The 25,640-nt window shown below is 41.0% G+C and overlaps 1 protein-coding gene across 1 annotated transcript; it reads right to left on the bottom strand.

The window, feature by feature from the left end:
• Positions 1-4,515: 4,515 nt before the first annotated feature.
• Positions 4,516-24,741, bottom strand: DDX47 (DEAD-box helicase 47). The gene is made up of 12 exons (XM_027129560.1): positions 24,608-24,741; positions 23,834-23,927; positions 13,163-13,351; positions 12,844-12,915; positions 12,507-12,625; positions 10,856-10,927; positions 10,614-10,730; positions 9,914-10,060; positions 9,226-9,363; positions 7,513-7,583; positions 6,806-6,935; positions 4,516-5,104 (listed from the first exon to the last, which is right to left on the bottom strand). The coding sequence occupies exons 1-12, from the start codon at positions 24,692-24,694 to the stop codon at positions 4,973-4,975; spliced, it is 1,368 nt and encodes a 455-aa protein (XP_026985361.1). The 5' UTR covers positions 24,695-24,741; the 3' UTR covers positions 4,516-4,972.
• Positions 24,742-25,640: the final 899 nt, after the last annotated feature.

Raw genomic sequence — 25,640 nt, forward strand, 5'->3', positions numbered from 1 at the left:
GCTGAACAGTAGGGAATGCAGGCTGGGAATGTGAGGAAGAGATAATAGTGGAATGCAACTTCTTCTTCTTACTACATCTGAGCCTCAGTTTACTTCTATCCCCAGTCCCCATCTTCTGGGTCGACCTAGTAGACCTTCTTGAAGGCTGACACCTTCAAATACCTGAAGGTAGTTCTCATACCCACCCTGACCCCCGGGCCCTCAGTCACTGTGGGCCAAACATTAGACAAAGAGCTCTTTTAATCAGCCACTGTGAAAACTCCGCCCATTTAGGGGTATCTTTTCTCCTTTCTGCCATCTACTGGTGGAAATGAAAATGTCATATTCTCCCACCTGGCCGTTCCAATCTGCAAATATTGAATAGGCTGGAGTCCGAAAGCTCATTTGTGTCATACTTGTTTGTTATGTGGAATACATTTTTCCAAAGGAAGAAATTACAAATGATGGCTCAGTCTTCATGCAATAAGCACTTGCTGAATGAATAATATGAAATTATACGCACACACTTACCACACACATAGTGTATTTAGCATAAAGAGTAGAGGCTTGAAATCAAATTTGGTCCATTACACGCTGTATGACAAGCTGTATGGGCAAGCTACTTAGCCACTCTTCATCTGTAATAATAGTAATAATAATGACAATCACAATGGCTAACACTTACTGATCATTATGAGGACAGCCGCAGTAGAGTTCATTTAAACCTCACAAGGTAGGTTTATTACTATCTGTGTTTCTTCAGATAAGGAGATTGAAACAAGAAAAGGTTGAATACTTTGCCCAAGGTCTCACAGCTGGTAAGAAGCAGACTGGATAGTCCGGCTCCTTAGCTTATAATGGGAACAGTAACATCCACCTTTCAGGACTGAAGGGAACTAAAGACACGTGTGAAGATGCCAATACACAGTTGCAGAAAAGGACAGATATTGAACCTTCACTGTGTGCTGGGCCCTGCAAGATGTTAGAGTCACACCCACGAAGAGGCCCTGCTCCCTGGGCAAGCACGACCACAATACCAGGCTAAGACTGAGTTCATCCAAGACAGCGTCTGACCTTTCTCTTCAGTGTGGTCTTCCTGGTACCTGGCACAGTGGCTGGGACAGAGCAGACACTGCAAGGGAGAGAGGGAGGGAACAGAATTTAAAAATCAATAAAACCAGCTTCAAGACTCTGAGGCAGATTGGCGAGATGCTCTTATTTCCGTATTAACAAGTGAGAGAAATCGAGGTTCAGTAACTCTCACGAGGTCACAGAGCTACAGCGTGAACAAGTCTCAACGCTTTCCCCACACTTCGCTGTGTTCCGCATCCCTCCAGTTTCTTCCAGTCCCTAGATGGCATCCACAGGTTAATGAAGAATTATAGTTTTGGAAGGTATTGGGTGGACTACAAACAGATAAAAACTTCAAGAATATGAAGACATCAGGGCCCAGCAACTAGAGATTACACAGTCTCTACATGAGCCCATTTTTCCCCATCTCTCTTCCACTGGGCACAAATCAACTCTTTCTTCTAGGTGAGACTGTTCAGCGTGATTTCCCAGAGTTCAAGTTTCTGCAGTTATTTTTAGTGCATACCTGGGACAGGTGAGGCATGAAAAAGAATGTGGGTGTGGGTAGCCCTTGAGTCTCTAGTGCCAGGGTCTGGGTCTCTCGTCATTCCTACTGAAGAGGGGTGACTCACACCCTGATTTATTATCAGCCCTGAGGCTAGATTTCACCTTGAGAACTATGTGGATTAAAACTTCTCGTATACTCTCTAATTCTGCATTCAAGTCTTTGGAGCATACTTGCTTGATGTTATTTTGTTACCTGCTTTTGATAACTTGGACGCCTTCATTTTCTGTAACCAATACCACAGCCTGTGGTTCTTTCTGGTCTCATTTCCCAGGGCTTTGAGGGACCTGGGGTACACAGAGTCTTTGATTTGGATTTTTGGATGTATCTGCAGGTAGGAAGCTACCTGGAAAACACTCTGGCTGTAAGCCAGATGTCTTTATAGAGTCAGCCAAGTTCTAGGATATTCATCACATTTTTGAGGGACTAAGAAAAGAATCATCAAGATCTAGTTGAGTCTAGATCCCTCTGGGCAACTACTAGAATCCCGAGTGCCCTTAAATTCAAGAGCCTGGAATTCTGGGCCTGCTTTTAAGCCTAGAATAGCCTGCTCAGCTGAAACCCCATCACTGGGATCCTAAGACCCCTTCACAAGGTAGAGACATTTTCCTCATCTCACTTTAGCTCTGTACAGAGGAAGTAAAACCATGTTAGCTAGTATGAAGCCATGATACAATGAATACTGCATAAAGTGGTTTTATGATTCGGATGAGAAATAAGGGAGAATTTTCTCTGGGCCAGCATTATTAATGACTATTGCAAGATACTCCCTTTAAGTCATAAAAGTTAGGTGTGGAAATCGTTTGCAATTGAGGGAGGGGGAGAGGTTGGTTGGTTGTTTTGAAGCCCTCAGTTTCTTAAATCAGGCAAGCAGAACTAAGGAATTACACTAAAATGGGACAAGAAGAAAGGCCGGAAACCTTCTCCATTTCTAAAACGAGACCCTTTGGGACCTTGACTACAAAACAATTTACATTTCATTTCAGAGGATGTCATTGTAAATTTCTCTACTTCTACCCATCCTGTTTCTGAAGACCTGTCTCCTGTCTTTTCTCCACTTTCTTTGTAATTAACTCTATCTACCACTTGTATTCCACAACACAATCTTAAACCCCCCAAAACACAACAGTCCAGAAAGACGGTTTGTACTGGCCTAAATGGTGTCCCCCCCAAAATTCATGTCCACGTGGAATCCCAGAATGTGACCTTATTTGGAAATAGGGTCTTTGTGGAGATAATGAGTCAAGACGAGGTCATACTGGATTAGGATGTGCCCTAAATCCAATGAAAGCATCCTTATAAGAAGGCCGTGTGAAGGCAGACACACAGGGAAGAAGGTTACGTGAAGACATGGAGGCAGAGACTGGAGCTACGTTGCCACAAGCCAAGGACCCCTGGCCACCACCAGATGCTAGGAGGCAGCAAGGACAGACCCTTCCCGAGACGTTTCAGATGGAACCCTGCTGATAACTTGGTCTTGGACATCTAGACTCCAGAACTGTGATCCAACAAATTGCTGTTTTAAGTCCCCCGGTTTCTGGTACTTTGTTTCAGCAGCCCCAGGAAACTCATAGACACCTCGATTAGGGTTTCAGCCTCAAGACTTCTGCAATCTTGCCTTTGCAGACAGGGAGCATGAGAACAGTTCAGATTAGTGATACAAACCAGCAGCTTTGCCCTCCTTTACTACTAGATCGCATTCGTTTATTTCTGTGCCTCCTGCCCTTCACAATGGCATTTTACCTGTTCTGCTTGGGACTCTAGTTTATGGTCTGGGCCTACTAATATGCCTGAAGACACATCATCCACCTTTCTCCCCTTAGAGTCCTATCTTCCCATCCTAGCAAAGCATAATACGTATATACTTCAGAAACAACAGATAAGCTTTAGAAGAGGTTTTTAACCTTTTTAGTCTCCCCAGAAATATGCATATACCTCAGGGGTCCACAGACCCTAAGTTAGAGATCCTGCCCATTTAGAAAGTTCAGACTCCTTCAGGATAATTCCAATCCCTTCTTATCCACCACCCATAACCCGATTCAAATTCAGCTTGCTTCTGAAGTCTTCCACTGAGCTGAAACAGCACCCATCCACTGGCTTTTACCCACCAGCCCAGAGGGAGAGAGAGCTGCTGTTAGCTAACCCACTCTGGAGAGTCCCATCAGGAAACAAATGGAGAATTAGCCCCCCAGAGGTAGGCACCCCACCCCCTATTTTTATAAAGATCTTCCTGCAATCAACATCCACACTTGACTCCCACAGAGAATATATTTTTTTAATTTATTTATTTTTGGCTGTGTTGGGTCTTCGTTGCTGCGCGCAGGCTTTCTCTAGTTGCGGCAAGCGGGGGCTACTCTTTGTTGCAGTGCGTGGGCTTCTCATTGCAGTGGCTTTTCTTGTTGCAGAGCATGGGCTCTAGGCACGTGGGCTTCAGTGGTTGTGGCACGTGGGCTCAGTAGTTGTGGCTCACGGGCTCTAGAGCACAGGCTCAGTAGTTGTGGTGCACGGGCTTAGTTGCTCCGCGGCACGTGGGATCTTCCTGGACCAGGGCTTGAACCCATAACCCCTGCATTGGCAGGCGGATTCTTAACCACTGTGCCACCAGGGAAGCCCCCCACAGAGGATTTTAATCCAAGGAGCCAGGGATGTGAATCTATTCAGGGATCTAAGAGACTCTGCTCCATCCCCAAGAAAAACACAACCTCCTTTCAAGCAGGACTTCCCTTTCAAAGCCATCCATCCTCTTGTTTCTTTGTTGATTTTTTTAAAGTCATAAATAATGTTTACCTCAAATTAAGAACAACCAATGAATCTGCCATGGAATCACCACTGTCAGTTTCTTACCTATTAGGAAGATCTTACTAAATCTATAAAGTCTGTAACCCAAAAAGGTCCTCAAGGAGTTTGAATTTTTTTTTAATAATATTTAAATTTATTATTTCCCATTTGGTCTCACGAAACACAAGCTGAGACTGCGGAAGTATCACTGTTTTTAGATCTAGAAGTTCCTTTCCTTTACAATCACAGGTCAAGGGCTTCATTAGCCCAGTCCTTGACTTGCAGCTGAAAAAAGCACAGGTCTGTGTGAAGGGATAGGAGAACATATCTTACTAGTGTCAGGAGCAAGGAACCAAAGCTGAAGAACAGTCCGAGTCTTGACATCAGCACTTCAAAAATATTCTGCAGGCAACGATGTTCTAACACACGGAAAGGGGGATGAGCACTGAGTGAGCTGGGCAGATTCTGACACAATTCTGATGGATTTCGGCCTGCAGCACTCTGGAGGGAGAGGTCCCATTCTCTCCTTCAATCCTCTTTACAGAACAGAAAGCAGAAGTCAAGTCTTTATAAAAGAGATTAATGGCCTTTCCGTTTCTTCATTTTTCCTCCAGCCACCTTGTTCCTGACACCGATTGCACCCTCCCTATCGTCACCATCCCCAGCAGCCTCCCACGAGCGCTTCTTCTTCTCTCCATGCTCCCTTAACTCCTGCAAGAAACGGAAAGGATGGGATTGAAAATGAATGGCTGTCACTGAGAGTGACACATCCTAGTCTCTGCTCCTTAAAATCAAACACTAAGTAACTCCCTAACACCTCACATTAGCAAAGGAATAAGACCAAAATCCCAAGATACAAAAATGTTAATCTTATTAGTAATCAAAGACAGGAAGATTAAAACAATAAGCTATTATTATTATTCTGGCAAAGATTTAAGAGAATGGTAATACCTAGACCTGGTCAGGTGTGCGGACAGTCACATACACTGTCGCTCATCGTGTAAAAGTGCTTTAGCTTTTCTAGGGGGGCAGTTTGACATTATGTATGAATTCGAATTTTAACTGTGTATTCTCCTCCACCCAACAATTGATTCTACTTCTAGGAATTTATTCTAAGGAAACAAGACAAGTGTGCAAAGCTGTACATATCAGGATGTTCAACAGAGTTCCAGTTAAAATACAAAAAACCGGGAAAAGCATAAACACACATCAATGTAAATCACGTTATATATTCATGACAGAATTCTCTGTAGCCATTAAGAAATGATCCCATGAGAATTCTAAGATGCTAGCATCTAAGATATCAGTTTCTAAACTTGCAAGCAGTGCTATTTTTAAAAAACTTAATTCTCTCCCCTCAGATTACCAATTTTCAAAACATTGGAAAGTAATAAAATATACCTAATGCAAAGTCTAGAAGACCCAATTTGGTTTCCCTTGATGAGTCAGAAGGCAGTTAAGGACCTTGCAACAACTCCAAGAGATTACTCCTGCCACTGGTGTTTAGGAAAGTTTGGTAACTGAATCGATTCAGGGCTAAGACACAGCCTAGATGACATTTTTTGAATAAAGTTTAAAATGTGAAAAAAAAAAAAAGAAGTGATCGCATGAATCTCTGCTAGTTCAAATAGGAAAATGATATACATTTAGATAAAGTCATATACAATTAGATAAAGTCTAATTATGGCTAAGGAAAGAAAAATAGCCAACTGTTATCAGGTTTTCTGCGGGGGGCGGCTTACGTGTTTCACTTACTATTTTAATCCTTTGTGTATTTTCTAAAAATGTTTCCCAACGCACATGCAATATTTTTATAAACAAAGATACCAAACAAAGAATTCCATGTGGGGAGAAAAACAAAAACAAGTCCACACCTCAGCTACTCAGAAAGCACCCCACGGGCGAAGTTTCTTCACCCCTCAGACCAGCACCCCAGAGAGCAGACGGCACTTGGAAGGGACTCCTTTAGAACCTTCTCATCGCCACTCCTACCGCCACCGCTATCAGTAACTACGCTGTTTACATCAGCTTGATCAACGCTCATAAAACCCTGTATTCAAGGTAACTATTATTCCCAATCTACAAATGAAGAACTGACTCTGAGAAGTTAGACACCTTGTCCAAGCTCACAGTTCACAGCTGCACCTCCTGATCTGATCTCAAGTCCAAAGGTTTTTTTTTTGCCTCATGTGAAACATGAACAGTGGCTGGGAACGTGGTCACTGTGGTCAGACTGAGTCCAAACCCTGATTCAACCATTTAGTTGTACAGTCGAAAGCAAATTACCTACATCTGCACTTTAGTATGCTCATCTTAAATTTGGAATCAAATATTCCAAGTTGAGGGTTAACACAATAAAGTGTCTTGCATGTAAGTTAATTTCATTTGCTGGTGAGAAAATGCATTGCATACCATTCGGGCAAATCTTTGGGCCTCAGACACACGTTCTGTCAGCATCATAACCTCGTCATCCTGGGTTGGAAAGACAGGCAATTTCTTCCCAATTAAGTGTTCTATGCGCTGGAAGAGTTCCACGTCGTATCTGAAAAAGGAAAACTGCCATGGCTCTGGCTGGCTGACAATGCACATGTCTGTCCATTCCAAAACTATGACGCAACAGGGGCCACAGTTTTCAACAATATCGAACCTATTATTCCTTTTCAGAATACTAACTAATTGCAATCTTCTGTGCACAGCCCAGCAGAAAACCACCCAACATACCCCTTACTCCCAGAAAAGCCCTGGGTACATAACAATTTGTTCCCTAGAAAACAAAATCAGAAATAGTTATTGTAATACTGTGAGTTGAGGGAATGGTCACTGTTCTCTGGCTCCAGCATTTAAAAGAAATAACAGGGTTTTTTGTGTGTGTGCTTCTATATGCCAAGTACTATACTACACATATGCAGTATAGTATATGCTCTTTACATATACATCTCCAGTCTTCATTAAAACCCTGCTAGATCGGTATTATTATTTCTATTTTACAAACAATGAAGGCGGGATGAGGGAGGTTAAGTGACTGTTACAGTAAGTGGTGAAGTCAGGTTGCAAGTCTGTCTGCCCCACAGTTCTGCTCTTTTCTCTACATTGCTCTGCCCCGAAGTCGGGTCACTTACTGTGTGACAAAAGTAATAGACTTTCCAGAGCGCCCTGCTCGAGCTGTTCGACCTACGCGATGGATGTAATCCTGAAACGAAAACGGTAAGTAACTTTGAGTTAGCTGGAAGATAAATTTAAAACTGTATGTAAATTCTTCCTGCAAACCTTTGAAAGAAAACAGATTTGTGTTGGAACGTGGAGAGATGAACTGGCAATCTGTTACAGAGATAAATCTACTTCACTTTTCTTATTCTCCTCACAGCACAAAACTGACCCCCTTTTTCCTTTCTTTTCCAAAGCAAATCTCCATGGACATAGCACAGGCAGAGGAAAATGGCACTAGATCTAGAGGCAGACCTGGGTCACAGATCTGCTTTTCCCACCGACCAGCGACACAACTGTCTACAGGTCCAGAACTTCTCTGAACCCTGGTTTGTATCTATAAAACAGGGACACAAATACATGGCCAAACTCACACAGAGTTACTGTGAAAATCATGAGACAGGACCCTGTCTACAGCAGTTTAATACGAAGTTGAGACACACTAGTTGTTCACAACTGGGGTCAGTTTCATCCTCCCCAGCGGGCATTTGGAAATGTCTGGAAATATATCTGGTTGTCACAATGTCACCTGTGAGTAGAAGCCAGGAATTCTGCTAAGCATCCTACAATACAAAGGACAGCCCCGCAAGGAAGAATTCCCAGACCAAGATGTTAACAGTGCCGAGGCTGAGAAACCCTGGGATACACTGAGGACCACAGGCTGCCATTTCTCATCAGATAGACCAACAGAGGTGAGCACGCGGTGCGTCTGCGCCTCCGACGGTGAGCCTCTAAGCCCTCTCCTGGGCTCCTTCATTCACATTCATTAATATCACATCCACAGGCATGTGCAAGATGAGGAGCATGAAAAGATCTAGAGCTTTCCCTATTTTTGACACTTAACTAATCAAGGACACACACACCCCAAAAAAACTCCAATACTGTAACTAAGGAAAGACAGAAAACATTCCATTAAGAAATACACTTTGGATACGATGGAATAGTATTCGGCCATAAAAAAAGAATGACATCTTTCTATTTGTGACAACATGGATAGACCTTGAGGGTATTCAGCTAAGTGAAATAAGTTAGACAGAGACAAATACTGAGATCTCACTTATATGTGGAATCTAAAACAAAAACAAAAATACAGAGAACAGATTTGGTGGTTGCCAGAGGCAGGGATGGGTGTGTGTGAAATGGGTGAAGGGGGCAAAAGGTACAAATCTCAGTTATAAAATAAATAAGTCATGGGGATGTAATGTACAACATGCTGACTAGAGTTAATAATACTGTACTGCATATTTAAAAGTTGCTAAGGGAAAATGCTAAGGGAAAATTCTCATCATAAGAAAAGACATGCATAATTATGAATGGTGACAGATGTTAACTAGACTTACTATGACCAATCTGCAATATATACGAATATTAAATCATTACATTTTACACCTGAAACTAATATAATGTTATATGTCAATTACATCTCAATTTTAAAAAAAAGAAAAGAAAAGGAGGAAGAAGGAGGTGGGGGAGAGAGAGAGAAAGAGGAAGGGAGGGAGGGAGGGAGGAAAGGAGGAAGTGAAAGAAAGGACAGGAAAGGAAAGAAAGGGAAGAGAAGGGGAAGAGAAAAGAAAAGAGAAAAGAAAAGCACTTTGGGGCTAGAAAGTCAGGTCAGCAACAGGACTCACCTTGGAATGGGTAGGAATGTCAAAGTTAACAACTACATCCACATGAGGTATGTCCAAACCACGGCTTGCAACATCAGTTGCTAAAAGAATGGAACGAGCTTTTGCCTTAAATTTATTAAGGGATCCTAGGCGCTTGCTCTGAGACGATGAAAAGAAGAAATGGAAAGAATTTTAATCTTGAAAAACTTGGAATCCAAGACACACAAACTAGACATACTAAATAAATACAAGAACCAAGAGAGAAATTTTTAAAAGGATGTTTCCCCCTTAGTCTGAACTAGGCTTCACAGGTCAAAAGGAAACATGGAAGCAATAAAAAGATATTTAAGACTAAAGCTAGAAAATACTAGCATGAAACAGAGTTTGTTAAACATGACAGAAGGATAACTGAGAAATAATCTACTGAAAGTCTTCAGAGACGAGAGAGTCACTATTACCATGAGGGCTGAACAAATCAACTCAGTAGCTTCCATCCCAGACAACTACCTGTGGAATATTTTAATTTGAGCCTCTTGCTATCCTGAAAGGAGGAAGTAGCATCCAAAGCAACACTTTAATGCCCATAAAATCAGGACAACTATGGGAAGACGCATTAATGTCATGTGTTGCTATTGCAGAAATCTCCTGCTACAAGATTTAGCTTTCTCATGCCCCCAGTTCACCACTAATGATTCCAAAGAATAGTTACCTGACTCATCTGTCCATGGAGGGGAATGGCAGTGAATCCAAGATTTCGGAGTAGCAAAGCTGTCCTCTGAGTATTGTTACAGGTGGTGCAGAATATCATAAAGGAGTTTCCAGCCAATTCATTTAGAATATAAACCAGGTAGGTATCCTAAGTCACAAAGCCAAAATAATATATGTAACTGAACCTGGAAGAAGGTTGGCGTCCTGGGCATACAAATTATGTAAAAGACTAAGCCCATAGCTGCTTCTCAGTTATCCAGACCCCCAGCCGCCAGCTTTGCACTCCTTAACTGGCATTATCATTATCATCTCTGTGAACCATGAGTTTCGCACACAGCCTGAAGCCGAGCACAAGGAGATCTGTACTCAGCAAGCACGCAAAGCCCTGACATCAAAGCACAAAACTAGGTCCTTTGTCTATAAAAAAGCCACATAATAAGCAGGCAAAAGAAAAACTACCTCAAGGATGGGGTTAGGAAGGGACTGTGTCATGACTTCATTACTGTGGTTTAATATGTTGTGAATTCCCGGAATGTTTGACTTTATCAGTGATAAAATAAAGCACGGCATGAGCTCTAAAACAAACAGAAAGGACTCCAATCTGTAGCACAGCTCTTAGCTAATCAAGAGTTGACACATTTTCAGATGTCTTGGTGAAGAAGGAGAGGGAGAGGCAGGAATGATCAAAGCAAACACTTTACCTTGAACTTAGAAGGAATAAAAAGATAATATTGCTGTAACTTTTCAACCGTCTGGTATTTAGAGGAAACGGCACATTTCACAGGATTCTTCAGCGCTGCTCGCTGAAGTTTTTGCACCTGAAGAAAGAAAACCTAGAGTAGTATACTGATTCCTAAATACTCTATTTTTATTATTGTCACTGTGACTGTTTCCACTTATCAATTCTTATAAAGAAGAAAAGAGAAGTCCTAGAAAAGTTCACCTTCTTGGTCATCGTAGCAGAGAAGAGAAATGTCTTCCGATCTCGGGGAATCACTTTCAGGATCTTGTCAACCTAAACGGCAGAAAGAGCAACAGTACCAACGTAACATTTAGACTGGACACCTGCAAATGCTGCTTGTGAAGGAGATGAGGGGTAACAAACTAAATACATCACTGTGGGGATTTGGGGACTCAAAACTTTGATTCAGTTCAGCTAAAACTGACTGAATATTTACTATTTGATACCATACCAGATGCTACCAAAAAATAATGCCAGTCAGAGAAAAGCACAGTTTAAATCAGCAGAGTAGAGCTAATCTAAGAGAAAAGTAAAGAATAAGCATTAATCAACTAAATAAGCTATGATGAATGGGTCATCAAAGAAAAGATGGAAGAGGTTGAAATCAAATGAAATGGAAAAAGAAAATCTGGTTTTGGTATTTCTCATCTCTGAAATCAAAGTCAGTCTGTATGTATGTATGCATGTATGTATATATATATATATATATACACATGTTTTTTGCCCAATTGTCTTTTTAAATTGAAGTATAGTTGATTTACAGTGTTTCAGGTGTACAGCAAAGTGATTCAGTTACACATACGTACATATTTACACTTTTTCAGATCCTTTTCCATTATAGGTTATTACAAGATATTGAATGTAGCTCCCTGTGCTATACAGTAGGTCCTTGCTGTTTATCTATTTTATATATAGTAGTGTGTGTATGTTAATCCCATATTCCTAATTTATCCCTCACCCCCCAAGTCAGACTATATTTGAAAGAGGATGCTGAGACTATTTACAATACCCAAGAGATGGAAGCAACCTAAATGTCCATCAACAGATGAATGGATAAAGAAGATGTGGTATATATACAGAATGGAATACTACTCAGCCATAATAAAGAATGAAATGATGCCATTTGCAGCCACATGGATGGACCTAGAGATTATCATACTAAGTGAAGTCAGACAAAGACAAATATCACATAATACCACTTATATGTGGAATCTAAAATATGATACAAATGAACTTATTTACAAAACAGAAACACATTCACAGACATAGAAAACAAACTTATGGTTACTAAAGGGGAAAAGAGGGAAGGATAAATTAGGAGTTTGTGTAGGTATATGTATATACACACATACACACATATATATATGTATATATATATATATATATATATATATATATATACACACACATATTTATATATGTATGTATAACTGAATCACTTTGCTGTACACCAGAAACACAACATTGTAAATTAACTATACTTCAGTAAAAAATTAATTAAATTAAATTTAATTTAAAAGCAACAAGGATATATTGTACAGCACAGGGAAATATAGCCATTATTTTGTAATAATTTTAAATGGAGTATAATCTACAGAAATACTGAATCACTATGTTGTACCTAAAAATAATATAATAATATAAATCAACTATCCTTCAATAAAAAAGAAAGAAAAAGTAAATAAAGAGGATGCTGAGGCAGACAGTGTAAAGAGCATCAAGAATGAAAAAAGCAGCAGAGATGTTAAATTAACCAACAATGGTTAAGTGCTCCACAAAAGCAGGTATGCAATGAACCAGATTTTGAACAGATTTTGAGATGCTCTAGGAAGAGGAAAGATGTTGAGCTCACCTCTGTCTCAAAATCCATATTCAATATTCGGTCTGCTTCATCCATGACCAAGTACTTGAGAGCTCTTAAGTTGAAACCTTTTGTATTTTCCAAGTGGTCAATTAGTCGACCAGGAGTTGCTAACAAGAAAAGTTGAGGAGAGAGGGCAATGTTTAAGAAAAAGGACAGAAAGAAAGTGACCACCCCCTCCCAACCAGAATTTCAGAAATTAAAAAAAATTAAACAAAAAATTAAATCCATTTTTTGAACTCTTTCCGCACAAAGAAGTTGCACCCAATATCAGTAGATTTTCTCCAATTCATCATCACCAGTGTCTTCTACCGTTGTCATTACTCACCTATTACTATATGTGGCTTTTTGGCCAGGGCCAGAGATTGAGACATTGAATCAATTCCACCTACAATCACAGCTACAGAAAGAAAAAGAATATTGAAAAGAGATCCTTAATTTTTTTCCATAGTTCACTGTAAAGCCAATGACACATTTCTACTTTCATTTTTCTTCCCTTACAATTACAACTTTCCCCGAAGCTAAAATACCAAATCAGCCCTTTAGGTCAATGAACTTATGTTAACGACACTTCCTTCCATTCTCCTTTCACACTCATTCTCAACCTGTGAAGAAATTCTGAAGATTCCTTTCCTCTGGACACTTACCACATTGCACCCCAATAGAAGACCCCAGGGCTTCAAACTGCTCTGAGATCTGAAAGGCTAGCTCCCGGGTGGGGGTGAGAACTAAGGCAAACAAACGCTGGGGCGTCTCCAGCAGCACATTCAGAATGGGCAGAGCAAAGGCCCCTGTCTTCCCAGAGCCGGTTTCCGCCAGCCCAATAATATCACGACCTAGAAGACAAAGAAAACACCTAATAGCAAAGAAATGATCTCTGCACCATTTCCACATTATTCCACAAGGACCCAATGCTGGCACAAAGTAGACCATGAATAAATATTTGATGAATTCAGGGGAGGGGGAGTTGATGAGACAGAAGACACGGTCTCTGTCTTAAATTAGCTCAAAATCCAGGGCTGAAATACACAAATACGTTCTAATATGATAGGTCCCTACAGGATACAGTGAGAACAAAACGGAATGAGCAACCTACTGCCAGGAAGAGTCAGGAAAGGTTAACAGAGGTGATGAGTAAATTAAATCTGGAAGTAAGCAAAGAAGGAAAGGAAGGGCAGTCCCTTATAAGGAAAGATGCTTTAAAGAACACAGCATGGGACTTCCCTAGTGGCGCAGTGGTTAAGAATCCGCCTGCCAATGCAGGGGACACAGGTTCGAGCCCTGGTCCGGGAAGATCCCAAATGCCATAGAGCAACTAAGCCCGTGCACCACAACTACTGAGCTTGCGCTCTAGAGCCTGTGAGCCACAACTACTGAGCCTGTGTGCCACAACTACTGAGCCTGCGCTCTAGAGCCCAAGCTCCGCAACAAGAGAAGCCACTGCAATATGAAGCCTGTGCACTGCAACGAAGAGTAGCCCCCGCTCTCCACAACTAGAGAAAGCCCGCACACAGCAACGAAGACCCAATGCAGCCAAAAATAAATAAATTAAATAAATTAATTTTAAAAAAAGAACACAGCATGAGTTCAGAGAGGGAGAAGTACAACGTGGCCAGAACACAGAAGTCAAGGGGGAAAGGGAGAAGAATAAGGAAACCCACAGCCATACTAAGGAGTTTTGACATCTTCCTATAAGAGAGAGGACCTGAAAGATTTTAAGCAGGGAATATCATGACCAATGTTATTCATTAAGAAGATAAACCCCAGGCCTGATGGCATAAGAAGGACCCAAGGAGCCTAACAGTAAAGCCACTTACACTGCCCCTTCTGAGGGAAGAATGCCGGAAGTAATACCTTAAGAATGGGTCCCCATGGTTTGTTGTCACCAATCAAGCCATAACTGAGAAGATCTGGCAATCAATTTTGAAGCCAAGACCACCGCCTCTGTGCTGCAGCTCCCAAAGTAGCTAAGCACTAGGACAGCACCCAGTGGGAAGCCTTCCTGTCGAGTAATGACTTCCACAGTTGACTGCTGAGGCTTCCTCACCTAGAGAATAACCCGCTTTCCCTGAGGTAACCTGAATATGACTCTCTTCCCTACAACTTAAAATGAGCTAAAGTGCAGAATGGGGAACACACAGGAAAATCAGAGCTCAGTTAGGGTACCAGGGGAGCTATGATGGTGGCCTGAATGGAGGCCAGCCGAAGTGAGAATTACAAAGTACGGAAAGAGGTCTGTGGAACCAGAGAGCTGGCACCGCAGGCAACACCTTTGGTATTTATGCCTTATGTCTTTTTCACACCTTAATTCACTGGCAAGCATCCCTCGTACCAAGTTGAGCCAAGTGCCTAACAGGGTCTTGGTGCTCTGGCTGGGTGTCAGGCCTGAGCCTCTGAGGTGGGAGAGCCGAGTTCAGGACACTGGAACACCAGAGACCTCCCAGCTCCACGTAATATCAATCGATGAGAGCTCTCCCAGAGATCTCCGTCTCAACGCTAAGACACAGCTCCACTCAACGACCAGCAAGCTCCAGTGCTGGACACCCTATGCCAAACAACTAGCAAGACAGGAACACAACCCCACCCATTAGCAGAGAGGCTTCCTAAAATCATAAGTTCACAGACACCCCAAAACACACCACCGGATGCGGACCTGCCCACCAGAAAGACAAGATCCACCCTCATCCACCAGAACACAGGCACCAGTCCCCTCCACCAGGAAGCCTACACAACCCACTGAACCAACCTCACCCACTGGGTGAGACACCAAAAACAACAGGAACTACGAACCTACAGCCTGCAAAAGGAGACCCCAAACACAGTAAGCTAAGCAAAATGAGAAGACAGAGAAACACATAGCAGATGCAGGAGCAAGATAAAAACCCACCAGACCAAACACATGAAGAGGAAATAGGCAGTCTACCTGAAAAAGAATTCAGAGTAATGACAGTAAAAATGATCCCAAATCTTGGAAATACAATGGAGAAAATAAAAGAAACATTTAACAAAGATGTAGAAGAACTAAAGAGAAAACAAACAATGATGAACACAATAAATGAAATTAAAAATTCTCTAGGGCTTCCCTGGTGGCTCAGTGGTTGAGAGTCTGCCTGCCAATGCAGGGGACACGGGTTCGTGCCCCGGTCCGGGAGGATCCCACATGCCGCGGAGCGGCTGGGCCCGTGAGCCATGGCCGCTGAGCCTGCGCGTCCGGAGCCTGTGCTCCGCAACGGGAGAGGCCACAGCAGTGAGAGGCCCGCGTACCGCAAAAAAAAAAAAAAAAAAAAAAAAAATTCTCTAGAAGGAATCAATAGCAGAATAACTGAGGCAGAAGAACCAATAAGTGACCTGGAAGATAAAATAGTGGAAATAACTACCGCAGAACAGAATAAAGAATGAAGAGAATTGAGGACAGACTCAGAGACCTCTGGAACAATATTAAACGCACCAACATTCAAATAATAGGGTTCCCAGTAGAAGAACAGAAAAAGGAAGGGACTGAGAAAATATTTGAAAAGATTATAGTTGAAAACTTCCTGAACATGGGAAAGGAAATAGTCAATCAAGTCCAGGAAGCAAAGAGAGTCCCATACAGGATAAATCCAAGGAGAAACATGCCAAGACACATATTAATCAAACTATCAAAAATTAAATACAAAAAAAAATATTAAAAGCAGCAAGGGAAAAGCAACAAACAACATACAAGGGAATCCCCATAAGGTTAACAGCTGATCTTTCAGCAGAAACTCTGCAAGCCAGAAGGGAGTGGCAGGACATATTTAAAGTGATGAAAGGGAAAAACCTACAACCAACGTTACTCTACCCAGCAAGGATCTCATTCAGATTCGATGGAGAAATCAAAAGCTTTATATTCAAGCAAAAGTTAAGAGAACTGAGCACCAAGAAACCAGCTTTACAGCAAACACTAAAGGAACTTCTCTAGGCAGGAAACACAAGAGAAGGAAAAGACCTACAATAACAAACCCAAAACAATTAAGAAAATGGCAATAGGAACATACATACTGATAATTACCTTAAATGTAAATGGATTCAATGCTCCAAACAAAAGACACAGACTGGCTGAATGGATACAAAAACAAGACCCGTATATATGCTGTCTACAAGAGACCCACTTCAGACTTAGGGACACATACAAACTGAAAATGAGGGGATGGAAAAACATATTCCATGCAAATGGAAATCAAAAGAAAGCTGGAGTAGCAATTCTCATTATCAGACAAAATAGTCTAAAATAAAGACTATTACAAGAGACAAACAAGGACACTACATAATGATCAAGGGATCAATCCAAGAAGATATAACAATTGTAAATATTTATGCACCCAACACAGGAGCACCTCAATACATAAGGCTAATGCTAACAGCCATAAAAGGGGAAATCAACAATAACACAATAATAGTAGGGGACTTTAACACCCCACTTTCACCAATGGACAGATCAACCAAAATGAAAATAAATAAGGAAACACAAGCTTTCAATGATACACTAAACAAGAGGGACTTAATTGATACTTATATGACATTCCACCCAAAATCAACAGAATACACTTTCTTCTCAAGTGCTCATGGAACATTCTCCAGGAGAGATCATATCTTGAGTCACAAATGAAGCCTTCGTAAATTTAAGAAAATTGAAATCGTATCAAGTATCTTTTCTGACCACAATGCTATGAGACTAGGTATCAATTACAGGAAAAAAACTGTAAAAAATATAAACACATAGAGGCTAAAAAATATGCTGCTAAATAACCAAGAGATCACTGAAGAAATGAAAGAGGAAATAAAAAAATACCTAGAAACAAATGACAATGAAAATATGATGGACCAAAACCTATGGGATGCAGCAAAAGCAGTTCTAAGAGGGAAGTTTATAGCAATACAATCCTACCTCAAGAAACAAGAAACATCTCAAATAAACAACCTAACCTTACACCTAGAGCAATTAGAGAGAGAAGAACAACAAAAAAAAAAACCCTAAGTTAGCAGAAGGAAAGAAATCATAAAGATCAGATCAGAAATAAATGAAAAAGAAATGAAGGAAATGATAGCAAATATCAATAAAACTAAAAGCTGGTTCTTTGAGAAGATAAACAAAATTGATAAACCATTAGCCAGACTCATCAAGAAAAAAAGGGAGAAGACTCAAATCCACAGAATTAGAAATGAAAAAGGAGGACTAACAACTGACACTGCAGAAATGCAAAGGATCATGACAGATTACTACAAGCAACTATATGCCAATAAAATGGAAAACCTGGAAGAAATGGACAAATTCTTAGAAAAGCACAACTCTGAGACTGAGCCAGGAAGAAAGAGAAAATATAAACAGGCCAATCATAACCACTGAAATTGAAACTGTGATTAAAAATCTTCCAACAAACAAAAGACCAGGACCAGATGGATTCACAGGTGAATTCTATCAAACATTTAGAGAAGAGCTAACACCTATCCTTCTCAAACTCTTCCAAAATATAGCAGAGGGAGGGACACTCCCAAACTCATTCTATGAGGCCACCATCACCCTGATACCACAACCAGACAAAGATGTTACAAAAAAAGAAAACTACAGGTCAATGTCACTGATAAACATAGATGCAAAAATCGTCAACAAAATACTAGCAAACAGAATCCAGCAACACATTAAAAGGATCATACACCATGATGAAGTGGGGTTTATCCCAGGAATGCAAGGATACTTCAATATATGCAAATCAATCAATGTGATACACCATATTAACAAAATGAAGGATAAAAACCATATGATAATCTCAATAGATGCAGAAAAAGCTTTTGACAAAATTCAACACCCATTTATGATAAAAACTCTCCAGAAAGTAGGCATAGAGGGACCTAACCCTTTAATAAAGGCCATATATGACAAACCCACAGAAAAATCATTCTCAATGGTGAAAAACTGAAACCATTTCCACTAAGATCAGGAACAAGACAAGGTTGCCCACTCTCACCACTCTTATTCAACATAGTTTTGGGAGTTTTAGCCAGAGCAATCAGAGAAGAAAAAGAAATAAAAGGAATCCAAATCAGAAAAGAAGAAGTAAAACTGTCACTGTTTGCAGATGACACGATACTATACATAGAGATTCCTAAAGATGCTAACAGAAAACTACTAGAGATAATCAATGAATTTGGTAAAGTAGCAGGATACAAAATTAATGCATAGAAATCTCTTGCATTCCTACAGACTAATGATGAAAAATGTGAAAGAGAAATTAAGGAAACACTCCCATTCACTACTGCAACAAAAAGAATAAAATACCTAGGAATAAACCTACCTAAGGAGACAAAAGACCTGTATGCAGAAAACTATAAGACACTGATGAAAAAAATTAAAGGTGATACAAACAGATGGAGAGATATACCATGTTCTTGGACTGGAAGAATCAACATTGTGAAAATGACTATATTACCCAAAGCAATCTACAGATTCAGTGCAATCCCTATCAAACTACCAATGGCACTTTTCACAGAACTAGGACAAAAAATTCACAATTTGTATGGAAACACAGAAGACCCCGAATAGCCAAAACAATATTGAGAAAGAAAAACGGACCTGGAGGAATCAGGCTCCCGGACTTTAGACTATACCACAAAGCTACAGTAATCAAGACAGTATGGTACTGGCACAAAAACAAGTATAGATCAATGGAAAAGGGTAGAAAGCCCAGAGATAAACCCATGTACATGTGGTTACCTTATCGTTGATAACGGAGGCAAGAATATACAATGGAGAAAAGACAGCCTCTTTAATAAATGGTGCTGGGCAAACTGGACAGCTACATGGAAAAGAATGAAATTAGAACACTCCCTAACACCATATACAAAAATAAACTCAAAATGGATTAAACACCTAAATGTAAGCCCAGACAATATAAAACTCCTACAGGAAAACATAGGCAGAACACTCTATGACAGCAAGATCCTTTTTGACCCACCTCCTAGAGAAATGGAAATAAAAACAAAAATAAACAAAGGGACCTAATGAAACTTCAAAGCTTTTGCACAGCAAAGGAAACCATAAACAAGACGAAGAGACACCCCTCAGAATGGGAGAAAATATTTGCAAATGAAGCAATTGACAAAGGATTAATCTCCAAAATATACAAGCAGCTCATGCAGCTCAATATCAAAAGAACAAATAACCCAATCCAAAAATGGGCAGAAGACCTAAACAGACATTTCTCCCAAGAAGATATACAGATTGCCAACAAAACACATGAAAAGATGCTCAACATCACTAATCATTAGAGAAATGCAAATCAAAACTACAATGAGGTATCACCTCACACCGGTCAGAATGGCCATCATCAAAACATCTACAAAAAATAACTGCTGGAGAGGCTGTGGAGAAAAGGGAACCCTCTTGCACTGTTGGTGGGAATGTAAATTGATACAGCCACTATGGAGAACAGTATGGAGGTTTCTTAAAAAACTAAAATTAGAACTACCATATGACCCAGCAATCCCACTACTGGGCATATACCCTGAGAAAACCATAATTCAAAAAGAGTCATGTACCACAATGTTCACTGAAGCACTATTTACAGTAGCCAGGACATGGAAGTAACCTAAGTGTCCACTGACAGATGAATGGCTAAAGAAGATGTGGCACATATATACAATGGAATATTACTCAGCCATAAAAAGAAACAAAATTGAGTTATTTGTGGTGAGGTGGATGGACCCAGAATCTGTCCTACAGAGTGAAGTCAGAAAGAGAAAAGCAAATACCGTATACTAACACATATATATTTAATCTAAAAAAAAATACAAAACGGTTCTGAAGAATCTAGGGACAGGACAGGAATAAAGACGCAGACGTACAGAATGGACTTGAGGACACAGGGAGGGGGAAGGGTAAGCTGAGATGAAGTGAGAGAGTGGCATTGACATATATACACTACCAAATGTAAAACAGATAGCAAGTGGGAAGCAGCTGCATAGCACAGGGAGATCAGGCCATGCATGCTTTGTTACCACCTAGAGGGGTGGGATAGGGAGGTTGGGAGGGAGACGCAAGAGGGAGGGGATATGGGGATATATGTATACGTATAGCTGATTCACTTTGTTATACAGCAGCAACTAACACAACAATGTAAAGCAATTATGCTCCAATAAAGATGTTAAAAAAAAAGTCATAGATAAAACTTACTGAAATTATTTCTTACAATTCTTTAAACAGGCATTTAAAATTGTTACTGTTGATTATATTCAGAGAAATAGGACAGATACTCTATTTGCATAACTTTTGCTCTCAGTTTGGAACATGAACAACAAAATGCCGTGATTAATGATTTTTACTATTCTTTTTGTTTTCCTGCAGATAGTTGGCATAAAAATGGGCTATCAAGCACATCAAGTTGAAGTTAGCAGGAATAAAATACATCAAAATCCTTAAGTTGAGTCAACTACAGAGTCAGAATATGATACTCCACTGGACAAATTTGCATCCAATTTTGGGGGGCAATTTTTGGTCATCAAAATAAGTGCATTTCCCATTAAGTTGGCAATAAAGCTTGAGGGAGAAAGATCATATTGTTTACTGTAAAACTGATACGGTAAAGATTATATGAGATCACATGTATAGATACAGATATGTAAACTGTGATGGGATTTCAAATAACAGAATAATTATGAATTTCAAATTTTCGTTTATATGCAATAAAAGTTAATAGTACAGTATAGATCCAAATCTCTAGGCCATAGGCAGATAACCTGCTGTTAACATCAGTGATTGGAATTTTGTTTAAATAATAGCTATATAATTAGGACCACATTGCCTGACAAATGTCTGGCACATACAGCTTCCTAGGTTTCACACACCTTGGAGAGAAAGAAGGAAACATCTAACAAAAGCTGATAATAGCCAAAACAATGTGGAACAATAAGACCTTCCTTCCTCCCTCCCTCTCTTCCTTCCTTCCATTCTTCCATTTATTTTTTTGTCTCTACGTTGGAGAATATGTGTTAAGTGGGCTCTCTGATGTCTTGCCTTGAGGCTCATTTTATGCTTCTAAAACTGAATAATGGGATGGCACACCAGACTGCAGTGGGGAATTTTCCTTTGTAATCAGAGCTCTGAGGAGATATGTTATACTGTATCATATTAGAAAAATTAAAAAGGTCATCCATGCCTTTCCCGACTATTCTGTTCTCCCTTAGTGGGCAAGAGTCGAATTTCCTGAGGAAGGATGCTCTCTGTCAGGCAGACAACCCAATGCCCAACCAAAATAAATGAATAAACAGATTAGCTAATTAATTAATTTAAAATAAAGAAATAAATCAAAGGCTCCACTTTGCTACTTTATCCCAGACTGCCTTTCAACCTTAAACACCAGACTCTGCCTGGGGATCTCAAGCCCTCTTTAGGTGGTTTTTCAAGAGCTGCTTCCGTAACACTAGGCCTGACGTTAAATGTTACGTGGCTGGTTAGAGACTGAAAAATCATCAAGCTGTAAAAGTCTATGTTGTTGCTGAGACTCCAGAGGACTAAGCAGTATTGGATAATAAACTCAAGTTGTATGAGAATTGGAACATTACAAAGCATTACAACATGAAATTCTAATTTATTTGAATCAACACATATATGATTATTCACAAAATAACCTCTCTCATGAGTGTTATTTTGTTTCTAGAGACCTTTGGAATCATTCTTATGTAGAAAGTTCATAGGTGTGATGTACACAATTTATTGTTTCTGCTGGTGTTACTACTGTTGACCTGTTACTTATTCTCATCATATTTTCCATGTACATTTTTGCAAATATAAATGTAAAGTTCACGTATTCTCAAAATTGTTAAAAATATACTGAATACATTTTCTTTCTTCATGCGACTTCCAAAAAAAAAAAGGAAAGAGAAATTAACACAACATTGTAAATCAACTATACTTCAAGAAAATAAAAAAATAAAAGAAAGTAACAAAAGAAAATGTGATTGACACAGAGGTTTCTAGCTTGGGAAACTCAAAAGCCATATACTGAGATAAGGGCTACAGGGAAATTACTTCTGGTGAGAAAAATAAGGACTCTGCTTTGGACATAGGGAACTTGAGATTCCTGCAGTAAGCTTAGAGAAAAGTATCTAAAAACCAGTTGGACATACTTGTTTGGAGCTCAGCAAAGAAATGTGGGCTAGAAATATAGACATGGGAGCCATGAGCATCTGACCAGTGCTCATGTGTGCTCCCCCAGGGGAAGACACATTAGAATAAACTATTAAGTTTTTTTTTAATTAATTATTATTATATATTTTTTTACGTTTGGCTGCACTGGGCCTTCATTGCTGTGTACGTGCTTTCTCTAGTTGCGGCAAGCAGGGGCTACTCTTTGTTGCGGTGCACAGGCTTCTCATTGTGGTGGCTTCTCTTGCTGCGGAGCACGGGCTCTAGGCACGCAGGCTTCAGTAGTTGTGGCTCACGGGCTCTAGAGTGCAGGCTAAGTAGTTGTGGTGCATGGGCTTAGTTGCTCCACGGTATGTGGGATCTTCCCGGACCAGGGCTCAAACCCGTGTCCCCTGCATTGGCAGGCGGATTCTTAACCACTGGACCACCAGGGAAGTCCCAGAACTATTAAGTTTTGTATCTATATATGCCTAGGTCCCATGCCTGGAAATTCTAATTCAGAAGGTCTAGGTTGGAGCCCAGAAATCGCTAGTGTTTTAAAAGTTCCACAGGTGATTCTAATGAGCACTGGCTGAAACTCACTGATGCAAACAGTATTAAAGCTTCAGGACTGGATGAGAAATCTTAGTAACATTTTAGAGTGAGAAAAAAGGATAAAGACAGAATTAACACCGCAAGGCAAAGGGAAAAGAGCCAAAAGAAACTGAGAAAGAAAAAGCTAGAAAAACAGAAGACAACAAACCCCCTCGTAGAAAGTAAGCTCCGTAAAACTGGGGAATTACTGTTTCAAAAACCAATAAGCCGTGCTTCCCTGGTGGCGCAGTGGTTTGCAGTCCACCTGCCGATGCGGGAGACGCGGGTTCGTGCCCGGTCCGGGAAGATCCCACATGCCGCGGAGCGGCTGGGCCCGTGAGCCATGGCCGCTGAGCCTGCGCGTCCGGAGCCTGTGCTCCGCAACGGGAGGGGCCACAGCGGTGAGAGGCCCGCGTACAGCAAAAAAAAAAAAAGCAATAAGCCACAAACTTTTTATCTTTAGGGACCATATTTTATTTCACTTGACGTATGCAAAGTAATAGCTCTCAAAAGTAGTATTTAATTGAATATGTGTAACTTCATACTGAATCTGAAACAGGCCACACACTTAATTTCAACCTACCCTGTAAGGCCAAAGGAATAGCTTCAATCTGGATCTTTGTTGGCTTTGTCCATCCCAACTGGTCACAAGCTTCACACAACACATCTGTCACACCCTTAGAATTCGGAAAAACACAGTTTAGCAAAGGGAAACACACACTCACCTCCCACATAATTAAATGACTGTTAGGGCCGCCTTGCTGGCGACATGTGCGTCCCCTACGCTTTCATTCAAAAGGTTTTTGTTGTGAGTCTACCCAGTCTTCTCCTTAACTCTGAGAACTGGGACAGGAACTTAAGACTTACCAATCACTCTCCACTCGCCGGGGCCAAAGCCAAGTTCTTTGCCTGTGTTACTTCATTTAATCTAAACAGCTCTATGCGGTACTTATCATAATCCCCAATTTACAGATGTGGAAAGTGAGGCACCGAGATAACTTGCCTCTAGTCAGTGACTGGGTCAGAATTCAATACCGGTTCATCTGAATCCAAAGCCCAAAGATGCACAAAATTCGGATTCGCCGCATGGACAACACCCTGCACAGACACAACGCTGCCACACCGAGGTGGAATTCAAAAGGGTAAATGGGGGCTCCCGGGCACCGGCCGCCCTCCCACTACCCAAACTCAAAGCTGAGGGAGCTCGTCCGGAACCCGAGCTTCGGACACCCCGGGGGAAACCTGAGCTAGGCCCCGGCTGTTTTTTGCACACCAGCGGCCTGTATCGAAGGCAACCGGACTCTGCCCGCGCCTGGCGCCAGTAGGAAAAAGGGAAACCGGCGTCATCTACACTTACCAGGTCTTTAAATGTTTTCGTTTCCGCCTCCTCCACCGCCATCTGGGGCACCTCAGCCGGTGAATCGCGCTCCTCGGACGCCGCCATGCTGTCCGCGGGCTCCGGAAGTGGGTCGGCGGCGCGCGGGATGCTGGGAAATGTAGTTCTCGTTCTCCCGGGTGGCGTGTTGTGGGCGCCCCCTGCGGGCTTGGAGGGGTTTCGCGGAAAAGCAGTTAAAAACAAAAATTAGGTATGGGTTTAAGGGTTTGGAGTTGCGGAGCTGAGCCAAGTGCAGAAGGGCCTGATGACCAGGACCTCTAATCTGCCCTTCAGGTCCCTTTAGAAAGTTTTCCCCACCTTTCACAACCGCTGTGCTCCTCCCTCTTCTAACCATAGAGTTTTGAACATGTTCATATTACAGTACTATTTATTTATTATAAATATTATTTCATTCATTTATTCAATAATATCTTGAGAGGGCTTCCCTGGTGGCGCAGTGGTTGAGAGTCCGCATGCCGATGCAGGGGATACGGGTTCGTGCCCGAGTCCGGGAAGATCCCACATGCCGCGGAGCGGCTGGGCCCGTGAGCCATGGCCGCTGAGCCTGCGCGTCCGGAGCCTGTGCTCCGCAACGGGAGAGGCCACAACAGTGAGAGGCCCGCGTACCGCAAAAAATAATAATAATAATAAATAAGTAAATAATAATACTTGAGAGCCTACCATATGCTAGGGCTATGCTAAATGCCTACTGAACAGGACAGCGACCTCTACCGTCATGGAGAAGACAGATGATAAATAAGTGATAAATAAATGATCACAGATCATTTCAATTTGTGGAAAGTGTGATGATGCAACAGATATAAAAATGATAGAGATTTGATTTGCATTTCTCTAATAATTAGCGATGTTGAGCATTTTACATGTGCCTGTTGGCCATCTGTATATCTTCTTTGGGGAAATGTCTATTTAGGTCTTTTGCCCATTTCTCGATTGGGTTTTTTGTTGAGTTGTATGAGCTGTTTGTAAATTTTGCATCATTTATATGTGGATCTAA

Source organism: Aethalodelphis obliquidens, unplaced genomic scaffold, assembly GCF_003676395.1.
Source record: "Aethalodelphis obliquidens isolate GAN/ISIS:26980383/991018 unplaced genomic scaffold, ASM367639v1 scaffold36, whole genome shotgun sequence".
NCBI classification, from domain to species: Eukaryota; Metazoa; Chordata; class Mammalia; order Artiodactyla; family Delphinidae; genus Aethalodelphis; species Aethalodelphis obliquidens.